The sequence below is a fragment of the Mesoplodon mirus genome (genome assembly GCF_964341445.2).
Source record: "Mesoplodon mirus genome assembly, chromosome: 7".
Classification (NCBI taxonomy): Eukaryota; Metazoa; Chordata; class Mammalia; order Artiodactyla; family Ziphiidae; genus Mesoplodon; species Mesoplodon mirus.
This window is the reverse complement of record NC_138983.1, coordinates 127,347,732-127,361,960: the sequence shown is the minus strand read 5'-3', so window position 1 is coordinate 127,361,960 and position 14,229 is coordinate 127,347,732. Positions and strand designations below refer to the sequence as shown.

Sequence of the window (14,229 nt, the reverse complement as noted above, 5' to 3'; positions counted from 1 at the left end):
GGTTAAGTAATTTGATGGAGGGAGATAACAGTGTAGTCAGAAAGCCTGGGTTCAAACTCAGTCTGCTGGTAACTAGCTTTGAGACTTTGAGGCAGAGAGTTTGTACAATTGCTTGCTGAAGCCCATCTGTAATAGAAACAGAATGTACCCCCTAAGGTAAGGGAGAGGATTGAGATAAAGCAGTAAAACGTGGCTGTAAGCACTTGATAAATATTCCATCATCATTTTCACTATCGTCATCACCACCATACCCACCACCTAGGAAGTCAGTAGCAATTCTGGAACTAGGACCAAGGCTCCTGATTCAAAGTCCCATGTTCATTCATTCACTTAATGAACATATATTTGTTTTCTTTTCTACTAGAACATAGTATCTCATTTTCCCAGAATTCCCTTATCATTCCTGTCTCCCCTCCTGAGGCTTTTTCCCCAAACCATCAATTAGGATAGCAAACACTGAGATCAAAGGAATGTTTATTATAGCGTTTATGGGCCTACCTCCTCCATAAATAATCTGTACAGAGTTGGGAAGTAGGACCATGATAGATACAGGAGGAAAGAGAGCATGGTATTAAGGCTCGGGCATCAGTGCATGTCATCAGGCTCAGCAACCTCCCATTTTCAAGTGCACTAACAAATGCCGCTGGGTTCGCCATCGGAGTGGAAACAGCAGGACCCCTGTTGCAGGATCTCTCAAGAATATGCGGGGATTGGAGAGGGGTCCACTGCAGGTTCAGCCTAAGACCCAGGTCCAAAAGTTCCAGCCTTCTCTGCCACCTCCAGGGCTAACTTCAGGTTCTGGTCAAACAGCTCACACCTAGGCCAGACCCAGGAAGCAAAAATAAGGACAAAGTGTGAGGCCTGGCTCTCTCCCCACCTTGGGTGCAGAGGCAGAGGCAGTGGAAACTCTGCTTGAAGAAAGACATAAACCCCAAAGGAAGTCTTTGGTTTCTCCAAAAAATAAATAAGTGAAAGGCTAGTTACTTTTGTTTCATTTAAAAATAACTCTAGGGCTTCCCTGGTGGCGCAGTGGTTGAGAGTCCGCCTGCTGATGCAGGGGACACGGGTTCGTGCCTCAGTCCGGCAAGATCCCACATGCCGCGGAGCGGCTGGGCCCGTGAGCCATGGCCGCTGAGCCTGCGCGTCCGGAGCCTGTGCTCCGCAACGGGAGAGGCCACAACAGTGAGAGGCCCGCGTACCGCAAAAAAAATAATAAATAAAAAAATAACTCTATTACACTTCAAAATGACACTGGGGAAAAGCACACAGGGAGGGGGAACAAGGAGGCTTTGACCAGAATCTGGGAAGTGGGACCACATACCTGATGGGCATTTCCAGGGAGTAAAATGGATTCTTCAGGGCAAAGTCTGAGTAAATCTCATAAATCTTTCGGAGAAGAGAATCTATCCCAGCCTGCCTAGGATCCGCCAGGACCACAAACTTTATCCCTGGAGAGGGACCAGTAATAATTACCAAAGCGTAGAGAATGCAGCACAGAATGCTGCCCTTTGTTTGTACAGCACTTCCATACGCCCACGTAAATTTTATCCTTATTGCTACATAAAGCACGAAAAGCAAGATTCTGAATCTACAGGTGAGAGCAGAGAAGTGAAATGACTTTGTTGCATCACCCAGCTGACTGAGTGACCAGGCTTTGGGTTCTAGCTCTGTCGCTTACTTCTGGCCTGGGGGCCCCTCAGCAGAAAGTGCCAGGCAAGGAACAAACTCAGGCAGTTTCCAATGATCTGCCTTCAGGGAGTGATGCAGTGACACTCACGATCCAAAGGTCATTTCCATTTCACATTCAAATTTCATTTTGGAACAACACACCTTCCAAAACGTGTGCAACATGAGATAACACTAAGGTGAGTTTATCTGTGGACAGGATAAACAAGGCTGAGCACGCTCAGCGGCATGGACAAAACTGGCGTCAGATTAAATATTGGCTTTAGATTCACAAAACAAGTAACTGTCTGTGCAGTTGTCCCAGAAAAGGCTCACCAACACTCCCTTGCTTACCAAACCCAACTTGGGTCAATCCCTTCTCCCAACCTGCCCCATCACATCCCCTTGACCTGTCTAGAGGTGCGTACCTGTCAATGTCTGGAAGCAGTGCAGTTTGAATGTGTCTGTCTCCAGCATCTCAATGCCTGAGCTGCCCTGTTCAGGAGACAGCTGGGAGCCGATTGCGAACAGCCTATGTGCAAAGGAGGCAAAGTTGGGAATGCACCTCATTGCTATAAGGGAGAAGTGCTTCTCGAACTTTTCCGCTGAAATGACCCTTATCTTCTGAAGAGTTCAAGTTACAGCTTGAGATAGTCAGAAGCAGCTGTATGAACTGCCTGGCGGCAGTATCAAAATTTCTTAAAAATTCTTTGAATTCTGCATGTATTTTACATTCATACTTTGCTACAAAACATTGTACATCGAAAACTGTGGGTGAAATTAACACTCTGGGACTATGTGCCGCGTTTACTCACCCCGTGACTACGCATATCCAGCACATCTCATACCATAATTGACAGCAAGAAAAGATCTTAAAGATCATTTAGCTCAACTGCCTTACTTTAAAGATGAAGAAACTTAAGACTCAGAAAAGAGAAGGTGACTTCAGCAAACAAAATCACACCTCTGCCAGCATTGCCTACAGCCTAGACATACGGGATCAGTTCTTCTCGTGACACAAGAACTGACGACTCAGAAGGAGAAAGGTAAGCACCGCCGCTCAGGAAGTCTCTGAGCGCAGAACCACATTAATCCAGCCAGTCTATGAGCCAAGTGCAGACCGACAAAATCTAGGAAGGGTTGTGAGACTTACGAGTGGAACATGGAGGCCAGCATGAGCTTCTCATTGGAGGTGAGGCGAGGCCGGCCGAATCGAATGGACACCGGGTAGTTAGAAGGGTTGCCCAGGTACTCCAGCACCTCTTTCCCATCGGCCGTGTACTTGCCGCTCACATCCACACCATTGATGGCCAGCACTGCGTGGCCCACTGCAGAGCCGAGGCTAAGCGTCAACGAAGCCTCAGCTTGGGGATCCCGCCAAGGGGACAATGGACCCGGCCCCAACTCCTCACCCCCTCCGCCCCCCGCCCAGAGACACCTGCCCACAACGACGGCACCGGGTCCCGCCCTCCGGGCCCGAGCCTAACCCACCCCGGATGCCGTCGCGCTGGCCGAAGGCAACCAGCACACGCTCGTCATGCAGTTTGAGCAGCAGATCAAGCGGGTAACTGAAAGTTTTCTCAGCCTCGGCCCGTGGCGCGTAGCTGTCCAACTGGTAAATGAGGCCTCCAGCTTTGTTCACTACAAACACACTGAAAATCGCCATTGCTGCCGCTGCGACTGCGGGCCCCGCCCCGGAACCGCAGCACAGGACCTGCCCCCGGCGCCCCGGCCGCGCGTCCCCTCTCGACCACGGAGCGCGGCCCGCTGCGGCGCTTGCGCACTTGGAGCACGCCTGGCTGTCAGTAACGCTGGGAAGTTAGCTGTCGGGATCTAGAAAATTGTTTTCCGTCCCTTTTCCCAGGTTTTTAGTGTCAGGAAACAGCAACGTGTGACTGCCTCACAACTAGCCGCAAAGCGCAAAAAGTAGGGGCAGCCTCGAGTGCCTCCAGCTGCAGGGTGAACTCGCACTGTCCGCAGCCAGCCAGGCCTGCGCCTCCGGACTTCCTCCGCGCGGTCCCGCCCCTTGCCCCGGAAGCACTGGCTGCAGGCGGAGGTTTCTGGGTTTCTTCGCTAGACGCACTTCCTTTTTGTCCGACATCTTAGCGAGGCGAGGTGGTACCAGTTGCTCTCCTGGCTTCGCTATGGTGAGCTCTGTTCGGGGTGAGCCGGCGTGGTTCTGGGAGCCGGCGGTGCCGGCGCGCATTTGGGGCGGCATCGGAGGAGGGCTCCCAGAACTGCCGGGCCGCGTGTCGAGGCGGGCGGGCTATTGCTTCCCCCATGTGCTCCGGCAGTGGAGTCTGGGCGGGGGTCGGGGGGGGTGGGGCGCAGGGGTAGGGGGAGCGTGGGGCTGCCTTGAGACCTGGCCGCATTCCCGCTTTTCTTCTGTAGCCGCCCAAGGATGACAAGAAGAAGAAAGATGCCGGAAAGTCGGCCAAGAAAGACAAAGACCCAGTGAACAAATCTGGGGGCAAGGCCAAAAAGAAGGTAGGAGTGAATCGCTTGAACGTTGAGGGAGGCTGCGGGCACCCGTCCCTTATCGATATATTAAGTGACATCTAGCAGATGGCCTGTAAGGTTGTGGGGTCTAGAGTCAGGTGATTACAGCTTATGCTTTTATCACCATTTTGTCTTTTCATCATTTGGAGAATGGGGTGATATATGATGTTTGGAAGCTAAACAGATGTGTACAGAGCATTTATTTTTGATACGCAGCACATAGTGTTATTTTAATTGGTTCCGTGGGGCTCAGTCAGTATCCGAAAGTTTCAGTAATAGGTTTTTCCCCCGCAACCAGATGTGTCTTTGATGCCTTTAACGACAACCAGGGTCTCTCTTTACTTTGAAGTCTGGCTTTCTAATTATTTGAATCTTAATTTGCAGAGTTTCTACAAATTCTGCATTTCATAGATCTCTGCAGGCCAAGGAATAGAGCCACTCTCTCAGTGTAGCCGTACAACCAAGTAACAATTCTTTGAGGCAGGTTGTTGCAGAGGAGGGAAAAACTGGAGCACTGATTTTTTGTTTTTCTTTTTTTTTGGTGAGCAGAAGTGGTCCAAAGGCAAAGTTCGGGACAAGCTCAATAACCTAGTCTTGTTTGACAAAGCAACATATGACAAACTCTGTAAAGAAGTTCCCAACTATAAGCTTATAACTCCAGCTGTTGTCTCTGAGAGACTGAAGATTCGTGGCTCCCTGGCCAGGGCAGCCCTGCAGGAGCTGCTTAGTAAAGGTGAGAGGGGTGTGTTGTACTGATTTGTATGATTTTGCACCTTAAATTGGCCTGACCGTGCTAGCCATCTTAAATGCAATAGGTGGTTGTTAGTAATGTAATTCTAACATGTTACCTAGGTTATTGGTTAGTGCCCAATAATGGAAACAGTGATTTTCAAGTTATAGTAAAGTGCTGTGAAGGTGGCCATCCCAAGAGCAGGTGGTGAGTCCCTTGTTTTAAAAGGGTAAGTCAAATTAGATTATAACCAAGAAATGTAGGCATGCCTTCTAAACTCATGCTTAAATTCAGCATTTCTCTTTTGGGATGGGATATAAAACAAATACTTCTAGTGCCTTATTAAGTATTTCATAGTACTATTGTTTGAAAATTTTATGCTTTCTTTCTAGGACTTATTAAACTGGTTTCAAAGCACAGAGCTCAAGTAATTTACACCAGAAATACCAAGGGTGGAGATGCTCCAGCTGCAGGTGAAGATGCATGAACAGGTGAGCAAGAACCCAGGGGTTCATGGTATAGGAAGTATGCATCCCTTCACAAGCCTCTATAGTTCTGATTCTTGAATTTTTTTTTTTTTTACAGGTCCCACCAGCTGTATATTTTGAAAAATAAAACTTTATTAAATCAAATAAGTGGGCATGTCTTGTTTCCTAAGGAAGGCAGTTACAAAGGGTAATAGTAGGTATCGGCTTGTTGATTTGGCTTTGAGCATTATGGTGGTTGAAAATGTATTAGGAAACCATTAACTTTTCTTTTTATGTGACTGCTGTTTGTTTCTTGCTGCGGCTTCAGTTTTGAATTGATGCCTGAAAGGAAATGAAGGGTTAGCAGGACGAAGGGTGAGATCTCCAAGGGGGAGTGGGTTGGGGTCCTGGCACTGGGCCCATACCTGGATTGCCAGCGGCGTCCATTATTCCAGACCCGGCCAAAAGAGGGCAGCCAGCCTGCACTGGTACTGGAGTTATGATCAAAATTGGCCCCAACTCTGTCTGGTGGGAGTTTCTTCAATTTCTGTTTTTCCTCTACAATAAGCAGTTTTATTTGAGTAGGAAGACTTAAAGAACCCATCCCCATTTCTGAATTAGTTAACTTACTTTCTTTGAGAAACTCTTCATAGGAGGGTCCTATTTGTTGGTTCCCAAAGCTACAGTCCTCATCTTGGACCATCCAGGGAGGTGTGGCACCTGGAAAAGGAAAACCCTTTAAGCAGAAATGAAAGCACTTAAAAAAAGTTGTTTTTAACCTTCAGGCTATTGTGGAACATAGCTAGCTATAAGTTCCTACTTAATTGAAAACTATAAATGTTCGTAAACAAAATCCAGGAATTCTGGACCATGGGAAGTTGAGGGGCCTAGGCTAATTTAAAAGGTGCTGATACTTAATCGCTGTACTGAGGCATGACCGACAAAAAACAAACTACACACATTTAAAGTGTACAATTTGAAATGTTTGGGGTGAAATCACCACCATGTATCCTTGTGACCCTTCAAAGTATTTTCTAGCACACCTCCCTTATACCCCTTTTCCCAGGCAACCACTGACGTGCTTTCTGTTGCTATAGGTTAGTTTGCATTTTCTGTAATTTTGTATAAATGGAATATATTATGTACCCTTGTGTACCTTTTAGCATAGTTACTTCGAGGTTTTTGTTTTACACGTGTTTTCAATCGTTCCTTCTTTGTTATTATTTTTTGAAGTGTTCATTTGCTGAGGCACATTGGGATTTGTTCTTTCAGCTTTTATTAAAGAAACTGCCAAAGTGTTTTCCAAAGTAGTTATGCCATTTTGCATTCCCACCAGCAGTGTATGAGAGTTCTTGCATATATAAATGGTCAGTCTTTAGCCTTTTTTAATTTTTTGGTCATGCCACGTGGCATGTGGTACTGTTCCCTGACCAGGGATTGAACCCCTGTTCCCTGCATTGAGAGTGCGGAGTCTTAACCACTGGACTGCCAGGGAAGTCCTAGTTTTAGCCATTTTGATGAGCATCTTTTTATATGCCTTTATTGAGTGTTGAGAAGTTTTCATATATTGAGAATACACATCCTTCATCAGATGCTGCTTTACTTTGGAAAAACGTAATTTATTATGCTAAAGTTTGTAATCTTCCGTTTTTCAAGCAAAGTATTTTTTCCCTTAGTTGAAATACAAGGAGACGAGTGGCTATAGCGTGGCTAACGCCATGGTGGGCACTGGGTATAGAGACTTCTCTGGCCCTCAATTGCAGCGAGTTTTATTTTTAAAATTTATTTTATTGACGTTTAGTTGATTTACAATGTTGTGTTAATTTCTGCTATACAGCAAAGTGACTCAGTTATATATGTATTCTTTATCATATTCTTCCCCATAATAGTTTATCACAGGATATTAAATATAGGTCCCTCTGCTATACAGTAGGACTTCGTTTAGTTTATACTCTTTATTTTCACTATTAAGTGTATTATTTCAAAAAACACTTTAATGCACACTCATATAGTGGTTGAACAAAAACCCTTATAAGAATTACCATGTCTGATACCTTCTAACTTTAAAGCACCTTAGATCTGAAAGTTAAAAAAAAAAAAATCCGGTGAACAGGTGAACGTACATCTGTTACTTTGCTGAGTTACTCAGACGCATTTCACATAGGTGTCTTTGATACCCTTCTACCAGTGAAAGGCCTAGAACTCGGGTGTGTCTCAAAGATCCCAAGTTCACTGACAATACTGTATCTTAATCAACTTTATTCTTTAAAAAAAAAAAAAAAAGCTTCTTACAGTTTGAGAAACATTGCCGTGGGTCTTACCTGAGTGGATGTTACCAATTCCTGGTGTATCCTGTAGTTGGAAATGGGGGGGAAAATCGTAAGAAAGCCAAGAGATGACAGGATACTCATAGCCTAGAGGAAGAAAGTTTACAGGAGGTGGAGGGAACCACTGCCATGATGCTAGTTCTGCACTGGGTTGATGGTAAATCTTACAGAGCACGGCAAATCACTGAAAGACAGTCTTGCCCTCAGCAGACTCAAGGTCTTAGTAGCAGGTATGTCCAGAAATAAGTGCCTACTAGATGGTAGGTAAACGAAACCCTTTTTTTACAGAGCATACATACTACTGGGAAAGAGAAGTATGAATTACACAAATTACATTCACAGCTTTTTACATGGGGCTACATTTGTAACAGTTTTCCATGAAAAAGTGACATTCAAGCTAAGAGCTAAAGGAAGGTGAGGGTTAAGTAGATGATGAGGGAAGGAAAGCATACCATTTAAGACTGGCAATTACATGTTCAAAAGCAAGGAGCACAGCACAGCTGGAGGATAGAATGTAAGATAGCAGGTGATGCGATTATTTTTTGTTGTGTATGGGACAAGATTGCAGTAGTAGGAATTGTTCCAAGGTGGAATAGAGACCAGCTTGTATTCAGGAGATAAAATAGATAAGACATACTCATTGAGGGAATGTGAAAAATGAAAGAAAGGAGGGGATAAGAATCTTTATCTACAGTTAATGGAAACACAGGAGTGGTAGGGGTTAGCTTCAGGTACCTGCGGGGTATCTATAAATGTCCCGTATTGAGCTGGAAATGTGGATTCTGCACAGGATGAGATTTAGGAGTTGGTACTTCTATGTGGCAATTGGGGCAGTGTGTGGATAAGATCACCATGGAGGGTGAGGAAAAAGTCTAAAAACGTGATACTATGGGACAGGGCAGCAAGAGGGAAAAGCCTGCTAAGACAGGAATGGCCAGAATACACAGAAAAGCCAGGAGAGATGGGTGTCCTGGGAACTGAGGGGGCATTGGCCCTTTCCCAACTTTCGTATCCACTGTGCCTGATGGCCAATGAATGTCCCTTTCCCAACTTTCGTATCCATTGTACCTGATGGCCAATGAATGTCAGAGGTTGTCCTGTCTCCATCCAGTCAAGCTCTGGGGCTGGTGGCAGGTCCACATATGAGGGCTGCTGTGAGGTGGAGGCTACTTGGCTGAAAAAGACAAACAGGAGCCAGGCTGGCAGACAAGGTCCTTGAGCCATGAGGATAGCAAAGATGAGATTTGTTCCCTTTTCCCAGCCAAAGTTACAGAATGTTCTAAGAGATGTCAGAACTCCCAATAAGAGGTTTCCTAACAATCTTACCTGTTTGTCCCTTTCCAGCTTCCAGGTGCCGAAGAGCCCTCTTCTGGGTCTGGCACTGTCTGAGGCTGAGTTTGATTCAGGAAAAATAAATGTGTCTAGGATGCTTAAGAATTTGCCTAGGCCATGCTCCCACCCTCCAGAAGTAAACAAATTGACATATTGAGGGTACTGCCCATATCTTGCAAACTTCCCTCCCTCCCTCCCTCCCTCCTCCCTCCCAGCCTGGCCCACATCATCTCCACTGACAAAGGCCTGCCCCCTGGTGGGCAGGTAAGGGAATTCAAGCCGAGCAGATAAAGCATGGAGTCCATGAATTCTCAGAAGAAGAGCTGGTAGGTGAAATGTTGGACCTGGGAGAAGCGGGAATCAGTGGATTTGGATACTGCTCTGGCTCCTCCGAGGGAAACCAACCTCTAAGACAGACCGAACCACCTCCTGCCGGCTGTGCTCCACCTCACGGATCTGAGCTGCCATCTGTGGGAGAGAGGCTGCTTAGATAGGTACAAAATGGTGGGGGGGCTGGGTCCTTCAGAGGCCTTTCCTTTAACTCACCTCTTTAATCACTTCATCCTCTTTTTCCTCATAGGAATCCAGACTTTTCACCATGGACTTCTTGAATCTAAAAAGAAAAAGGGCAAGTCCCGGCCAGTTGTGAAAAGATCCTCAGTAGATCATTTTTCCCTGAATTTTGAGTAGTGTCAAACTCCCAGAAACAAAATAGTACAGTGAACACCCATGTACCTCTCCCCCAGATTCACTGTTAACATTTTGCCATACTGGCTCCAGTTCGCTTAAACACATTTCCTTTCTGCCAAGAACATGAGACTTAATTCTAAATTTTTCAGCATACATCTCCTGGGAACAGGAACAGCCTATGAAACCATTACCATACTTAAGAAAACCAGTTTCCCTTTCTTGATGTCCAAATTGTCCCATATTTAGGACAATATATTTGCAGTTGTTTTTATCCTGCAATACGAAGGTATCCGAATAACATCAATGCTGCTATCAACAATAAGACTACGAAGCAAAGCTCAAGATTTCTTTGCAGTTCATTAGTCCTCAGAAAACCTTCTAAGGGTGTACAGTCAGATTTTTGTGTTCAAATGTTACTTGAATTCTTATTTCGTCATTGTTATCAGTTGATACATAATTAATATAACTGTCTTTGCCTCATTTTATTATTTTTTGAAAATACAACTAAAGGACATTCGTTTTTCACTAAGACTTTGTCTTGAGGACATAACTAAACCGCGTCACCACCCCCCACCCCGATCTGAAGAAGGGTTTAGTACAGTGAATGTTACAAAGCAGATACCAACAGTTTGAAGGACTGGAACCAACAGTAACTGACAAAAACCAACTTCCATCTAAATCATCATAAAAATGTTTTAAGTTAAAAAAAGCAGGGGGGAGAAGGGGGCAAAAGGGGTTTCAGATTGAACAAGATTCTCACATCTCATCTAATACATTCAACCCTGGCTAGTGTATACGAAAATGGAAACCGGATTACTATAATACAAAACTTCTACTACAGCACTCTGTACACACCTGTGTTCCAAGCCCACCCCCATCCCCCTAATGCTTCCAAACTCAACTATTTCCCGGCCTGTTGACAAAGGAGCACATAGATCTTCTCTTTAATCCAGTCTTTGTTACAAGGCTGGTATGTCTGGGTATCAGCTCGGTAAACAAGGCAGCTGAGGTCTTCCAGGTCATCAATAAAATCAAATAACTGATATCATACGTGATGGGCTGTTGGGATTCACTCTCTTCAGATGTTCTTCATACACTATACAAACACTTTCCATGCATTCATTCACAGATTCATAGTCAGCATAAGTTCTGCCTTCTGGCCTCTTGGTAGGCTGTACCAGCAAAATGGTGTGAGACATGGCGCCAAACTCTTGCTGCAGCCGCTGCCGACTACTCTGCCGACTCCACCTCCGCACATGAGCTTATAGCCTTTTTGCCTAATTTTAGTATGTAAAACATTTATGTAGGGGAATGGCTCTATCACGGTGCCCTGGCGGCCTTGCACGTATCCTTACAGGCAAAGCCTTGAACTGCAGCTTATCAGAGTTTTGGCTGAAGGTCTGCGTGATCCTCCTGGAACACAAGAGGACAGGAGGCCTGAAAGGAACTGCTAGGAGGCCATCTCCCACTCGTCTCCCTATCTCTCATGGGAAACCATTATGAAACAGTTTCTCATCAACTCCCAGTTCTGATGGGGTATGGGACTTTGTGCTCTCAGATTTGAGCTGTAGACATAAAACACGTAGCTGCAGTCTAGACCTGGCTCCCCAGCAAAAGTATCGCACAGCTCACACTGCAGTCACCCAGCCCTATTTGTATCAGTATGGTCCTTCGGGTGTGTTGGACAACCTGGGAAGCTGGCACTTTGTGCTTACTCTTTTCCCTGCCTATGTAACAAACTGCCTGAACCTAAAAGTAGCTCACTGTGGGACTTTCCTGGTGGTCCAGTGGTTAAGAATCCCCTTTCCGGTGCAGGGGACTTGGGTTTGATCCCTGGTCGGGGAACTAAGATCCCACATGCTACAGGGCAACTGAGCCCACACGTGCCACAACTAGAGAGCCCACGTGCTCTGGAGCCTGCGCGCACCAGAACTAGAGAGAAGCCTGCATGCTGCAATGAAGATCCTGCATGCCGGAACTAAGACCTGATGCAGCCAAATAAAAAGACTAATATTTAAAAATAATGATTAGGGCCTCCCTGGTGGCGCAGTGGTTAAGAATCCACCTGCTGATGCAGGGGACACGGGTTCGAGCCCTGGTCTGGGAAGATCCCACATGCCGCGGAGCAACTAAGCCTGTGCGCCACAACTACTGAGCCTGTGCTCTAGAGCCTGCAAGCCACAGCTACTGAAGCCCGCACACCTAGAGCCCGTGCTCTGCAACAAGAGAAGCCACCGCAAGGAGAAGCCCGCGCGCGCACCGCAATGAACAGTAGCCCCCACTTGCTGCAACTAGAGAAAGCCCACGCGCAGCAACAAAGACCAGACGCAGCCAAAAATAAATAAATTTATTTATTAAAAAAAAAATTAAAAAGGGCTTCCCTGGTGGCGCAGAGGTTGAGAGTCTGCCTGCCGATGCAGGGGACGCGGGTTCGTGCCCCGGTCCGGGAAGATCCCACATGCCGCGGAGCGCCTGGGCCCGTGAGCTATGGCCGCTGAGCCTGCGCGTCCGGAGCCTGTGCTCCGCAACGGGAGAGGCCACGACAGTGAGAGGCCCGCGTACCGCAAAAAAAAAAAAAAAAAAAAAAAAGATTAAAAAAATAATAAAAGTGGCTCATTGTATCTTTACTGGTCAAATCAGTCAGGCTTGGCCTTGTCTTGTCTTGTGTGAGCTTGAAATTTATAAAGCTCAAAAGTCAAACTATATTTAAATAAAAAGTTCAAAGAGTCCATCCTCATAATTGTCAATTATAACCTTTGCTGCTCAACTATCCTTTATTCACCCACCAAAAACCATATGGAGCTGAGCCAGGGTGTGAGGAGTGAGTGGCCTCAGTTTCTTATCTCCTCCCAGTCTGAACCACAGATTTTAAAGCAAGGTGGTGGGATCTAGGCATTTCTTATTTCCTCATTATTCTCCACATTGGGTAGAAAGAAATAACAAACACCATGTGTTTTCTTAACTTTGGCCTTGGGATCCCCTTGGGTTCCACACTCCACAATCTCAATATGGTCCCAATAAAAGTGATGATGTGAGGCTGCCTGAGTCCTCTTCCTGAGGCAGTCAGGGCTCATTCCCTCTCTGTGCTGTCCAGCTTCCTGCACTCCGGTTTCTTGAGGTCCTCCGAGGCCAGTTAAAACAGAGTCTAAAACTATTAAAAGTGGGCACTGGGTGAGCACCAGTTTCTTGCACGCTATAAAAAGCATCTTCTGCTCCTAAAGAACCTTAGTAGTTTCTGTGTCATACATTTAAGTAGTTGATTATGGTCAGCTTTAATTACACACTATTCTCTATTTGCTAAATACATTGTAAATCCCCCCCCCCCGCAACTAGATTATAAACCTTTCAAGGACTCTGTCATATTTCTTTTGGGTCCAATATGGTGCCTAGGATAACGAGTGCTACAAAGACAATGGTTACTAATGAAGTCCTTACTAAACTTCCCAAGCAGTAGAGGAAGCTCCAGTACCTGACACAAGGCCCAGAGAACCCACACTCTGCTACTTCATCATGTGAAGTAGTGACTTACCGTGCATAATCCTGGGGGGAGATCAAAAACTTCTCTTTCATCTGGAACTCAGCCTTGTTCTCCCACCAGAATCTGTTGGTTGCTTTCTTGTGCTCTGGACTGAGAATGGAAAGGACAAGTACTCTCAATGATAGACTGCAGAATATTACACAGATATCTAGGCATTAGATAAATAATGCAAACTGACGTCTGGGTTTCTGTCTCTGGGCAAGGCTGAGAGAAGAACACTGGCAGTAGTCTCTTCAAGGTCTCCAGTCTCCCCCTTCCAGTAAAAATGTGAGAATCTGAGAGGAAGTGATGGGAGGGAAACTTGCTTGAGCCAGCTGCCCAGCTGACTTTCCCAGCTAGACCCCCAACACCACTGGGGCCATGGCAGCCGTGAGCCCGCTACCCTCAAGGCTGGCAATGCCTACACGATGACTCAATCAAATCACAAAAGCGTTCTTCCTTTCACCCACCCTAAACGCTCCCTCCCACAAACGTACACGACTGTTGTATGCGGCTCCCGGCCCGGCGCTCACCTGGCCAGATGCTCCAGCAGCCCCCCGTGCAGCACGGTCAGGTTTCCGTGGCTCAGGTGTTTCCTCACCTCACAGCCGCAGCACAGGCACCAGCAACACCGCTCGTGCTCGGGCGCGTAACGCTCCACCTGAGCGGCGCGGACGGCCTTGCGGGCGGCCTCCACCTGCCGCGGAAAGGGTACCAAGGGGAAGAGGCTAAGTAGGACCCCGGCGGGACCCCCAGATCCCACCCCCTCGGGCCCTCACAGCCCCGCCCGCATTCCCGCCCCGTCCGATCCAGGGTTTCCTCCAGCCTCCCGTCCGCACCTGAGGCAGAAGCCGCTCCAAAGCCACCTTCAGCTGCCGCTGGTGCTTGCGACTGTAGACGTGTCCGCGGCCGCAGAAGAAGGTCTGGCGGCAAACAGGGCACCGCTCCGCCGGCGCCATCTACCCAGGACTGGGGATCTGCGACGCGCAGCCGCTCCTTCGC

At 46.8% G+C, this 14,229-nt stretch overlaps 3 protein-coding genes and 1 pseudogene across 5 annotated transcripts; 1 reads left to right on the top strand and 3 right to left on the bottom strand.

Annotated features, from left to right (window-relative positions):
* Nucleotides 1-457: 457 nt before the first annotated feature.
* Nucleotides 458-3,653, bottom strand: TRAPPC4 (trafficking protein particle complex subunit 4). The gene is made up of 5 exons (XM_082627960.1): nt 3,157-3,653; nt 2,819-2,993; nt 2,094-2,197; nt 1,322-1,448; nt 458-817 (listed from the first exon to the last, which is right to left on the bottom strand). The coding sequence occupies exons 1-5, from the start codon at nt 3,329-3,331 to the stop codon at nt 739-741; spliced, it is 660 nt and encodes a 219-aa protein (XP_082484086.1). The 5' UTR covers nt 3,332-3,653; the 3' UTR covers nt 458-738.
* A 48-nt stretch (nt 3,654-3,701) lies between these two features.
* On the top strand, nt 3,702-5,529 carry RPS25 (ribosomal protein S25). The gene is made up of 5 exons (XM_082627961.1): nt 3,702-3,812; nt 4,057-4,152; nt 4,714-4,897; nt 5,287-5,385; nt 5,480-5,529. The coding sequence occupies exons 1-4, from the start codon at nt 3,810-3,812 to the stop codon at nt 5,379-5,381; spliced, it is 378 nt and encodes a 125-aa protein (XP_082484087.1). The 5' UTR covers nt 3,702-3,809; the 3' UTR covers nt 5,382-5,385; nt 5,480-5,529.
* Nucleotides 5,495-14,202, bottom strand: CENATAC (centrosomal AT-AC splicing factor). Of its 2 annotated transcripts, XM_082627958.1 has the most exons (11): nt 14,067-14,202; nt 13,761-13,924; nt 13,240-13,338; nt 9,567-9,633; nt 9,426-9,488; nt 9,015-9,079; nt 8,757-8,862; nt 7,683-7,713; nt 5,992-6,081; nt 5,787-5,919; nt 5,495-5,703 (listed from the first exon to the last, which is right to left on the bottom strand). In XM_082627958.1, exons 1-11 carry the CDS (start codon nt 14,184-14,186, stop codon nt 5,640-5,642), a joined length of 1,002 nt encoding a protein of 333 aa, XP_082484084.1. In that variant the 5' UTR covers nt 14,187-14,202; the 3' UTR covers nt 5,495-5,639. The 2 variants fall into 2 exon arrangements, with proteins under 2 accessions (XP_082484084.1, XP_082484085.1); XM_082627959.1 differs by lacking the exon at nt 5,495-5,703 and having other exon boundaries at nt 5,798-5,919; nt 7,683-7,775.
* LOC309808464 (enhancer of rudimentary homolog) lies at nt 10,429-11,015 on the bottom strand (annotated as a pseudogene). The gene has a single exon. The product of its transcript is annotated as an enhancer of rudimentary homolog (transcript).
* Nucleotides 14,203-14,229: the final 27 nt, after the last annotated feature.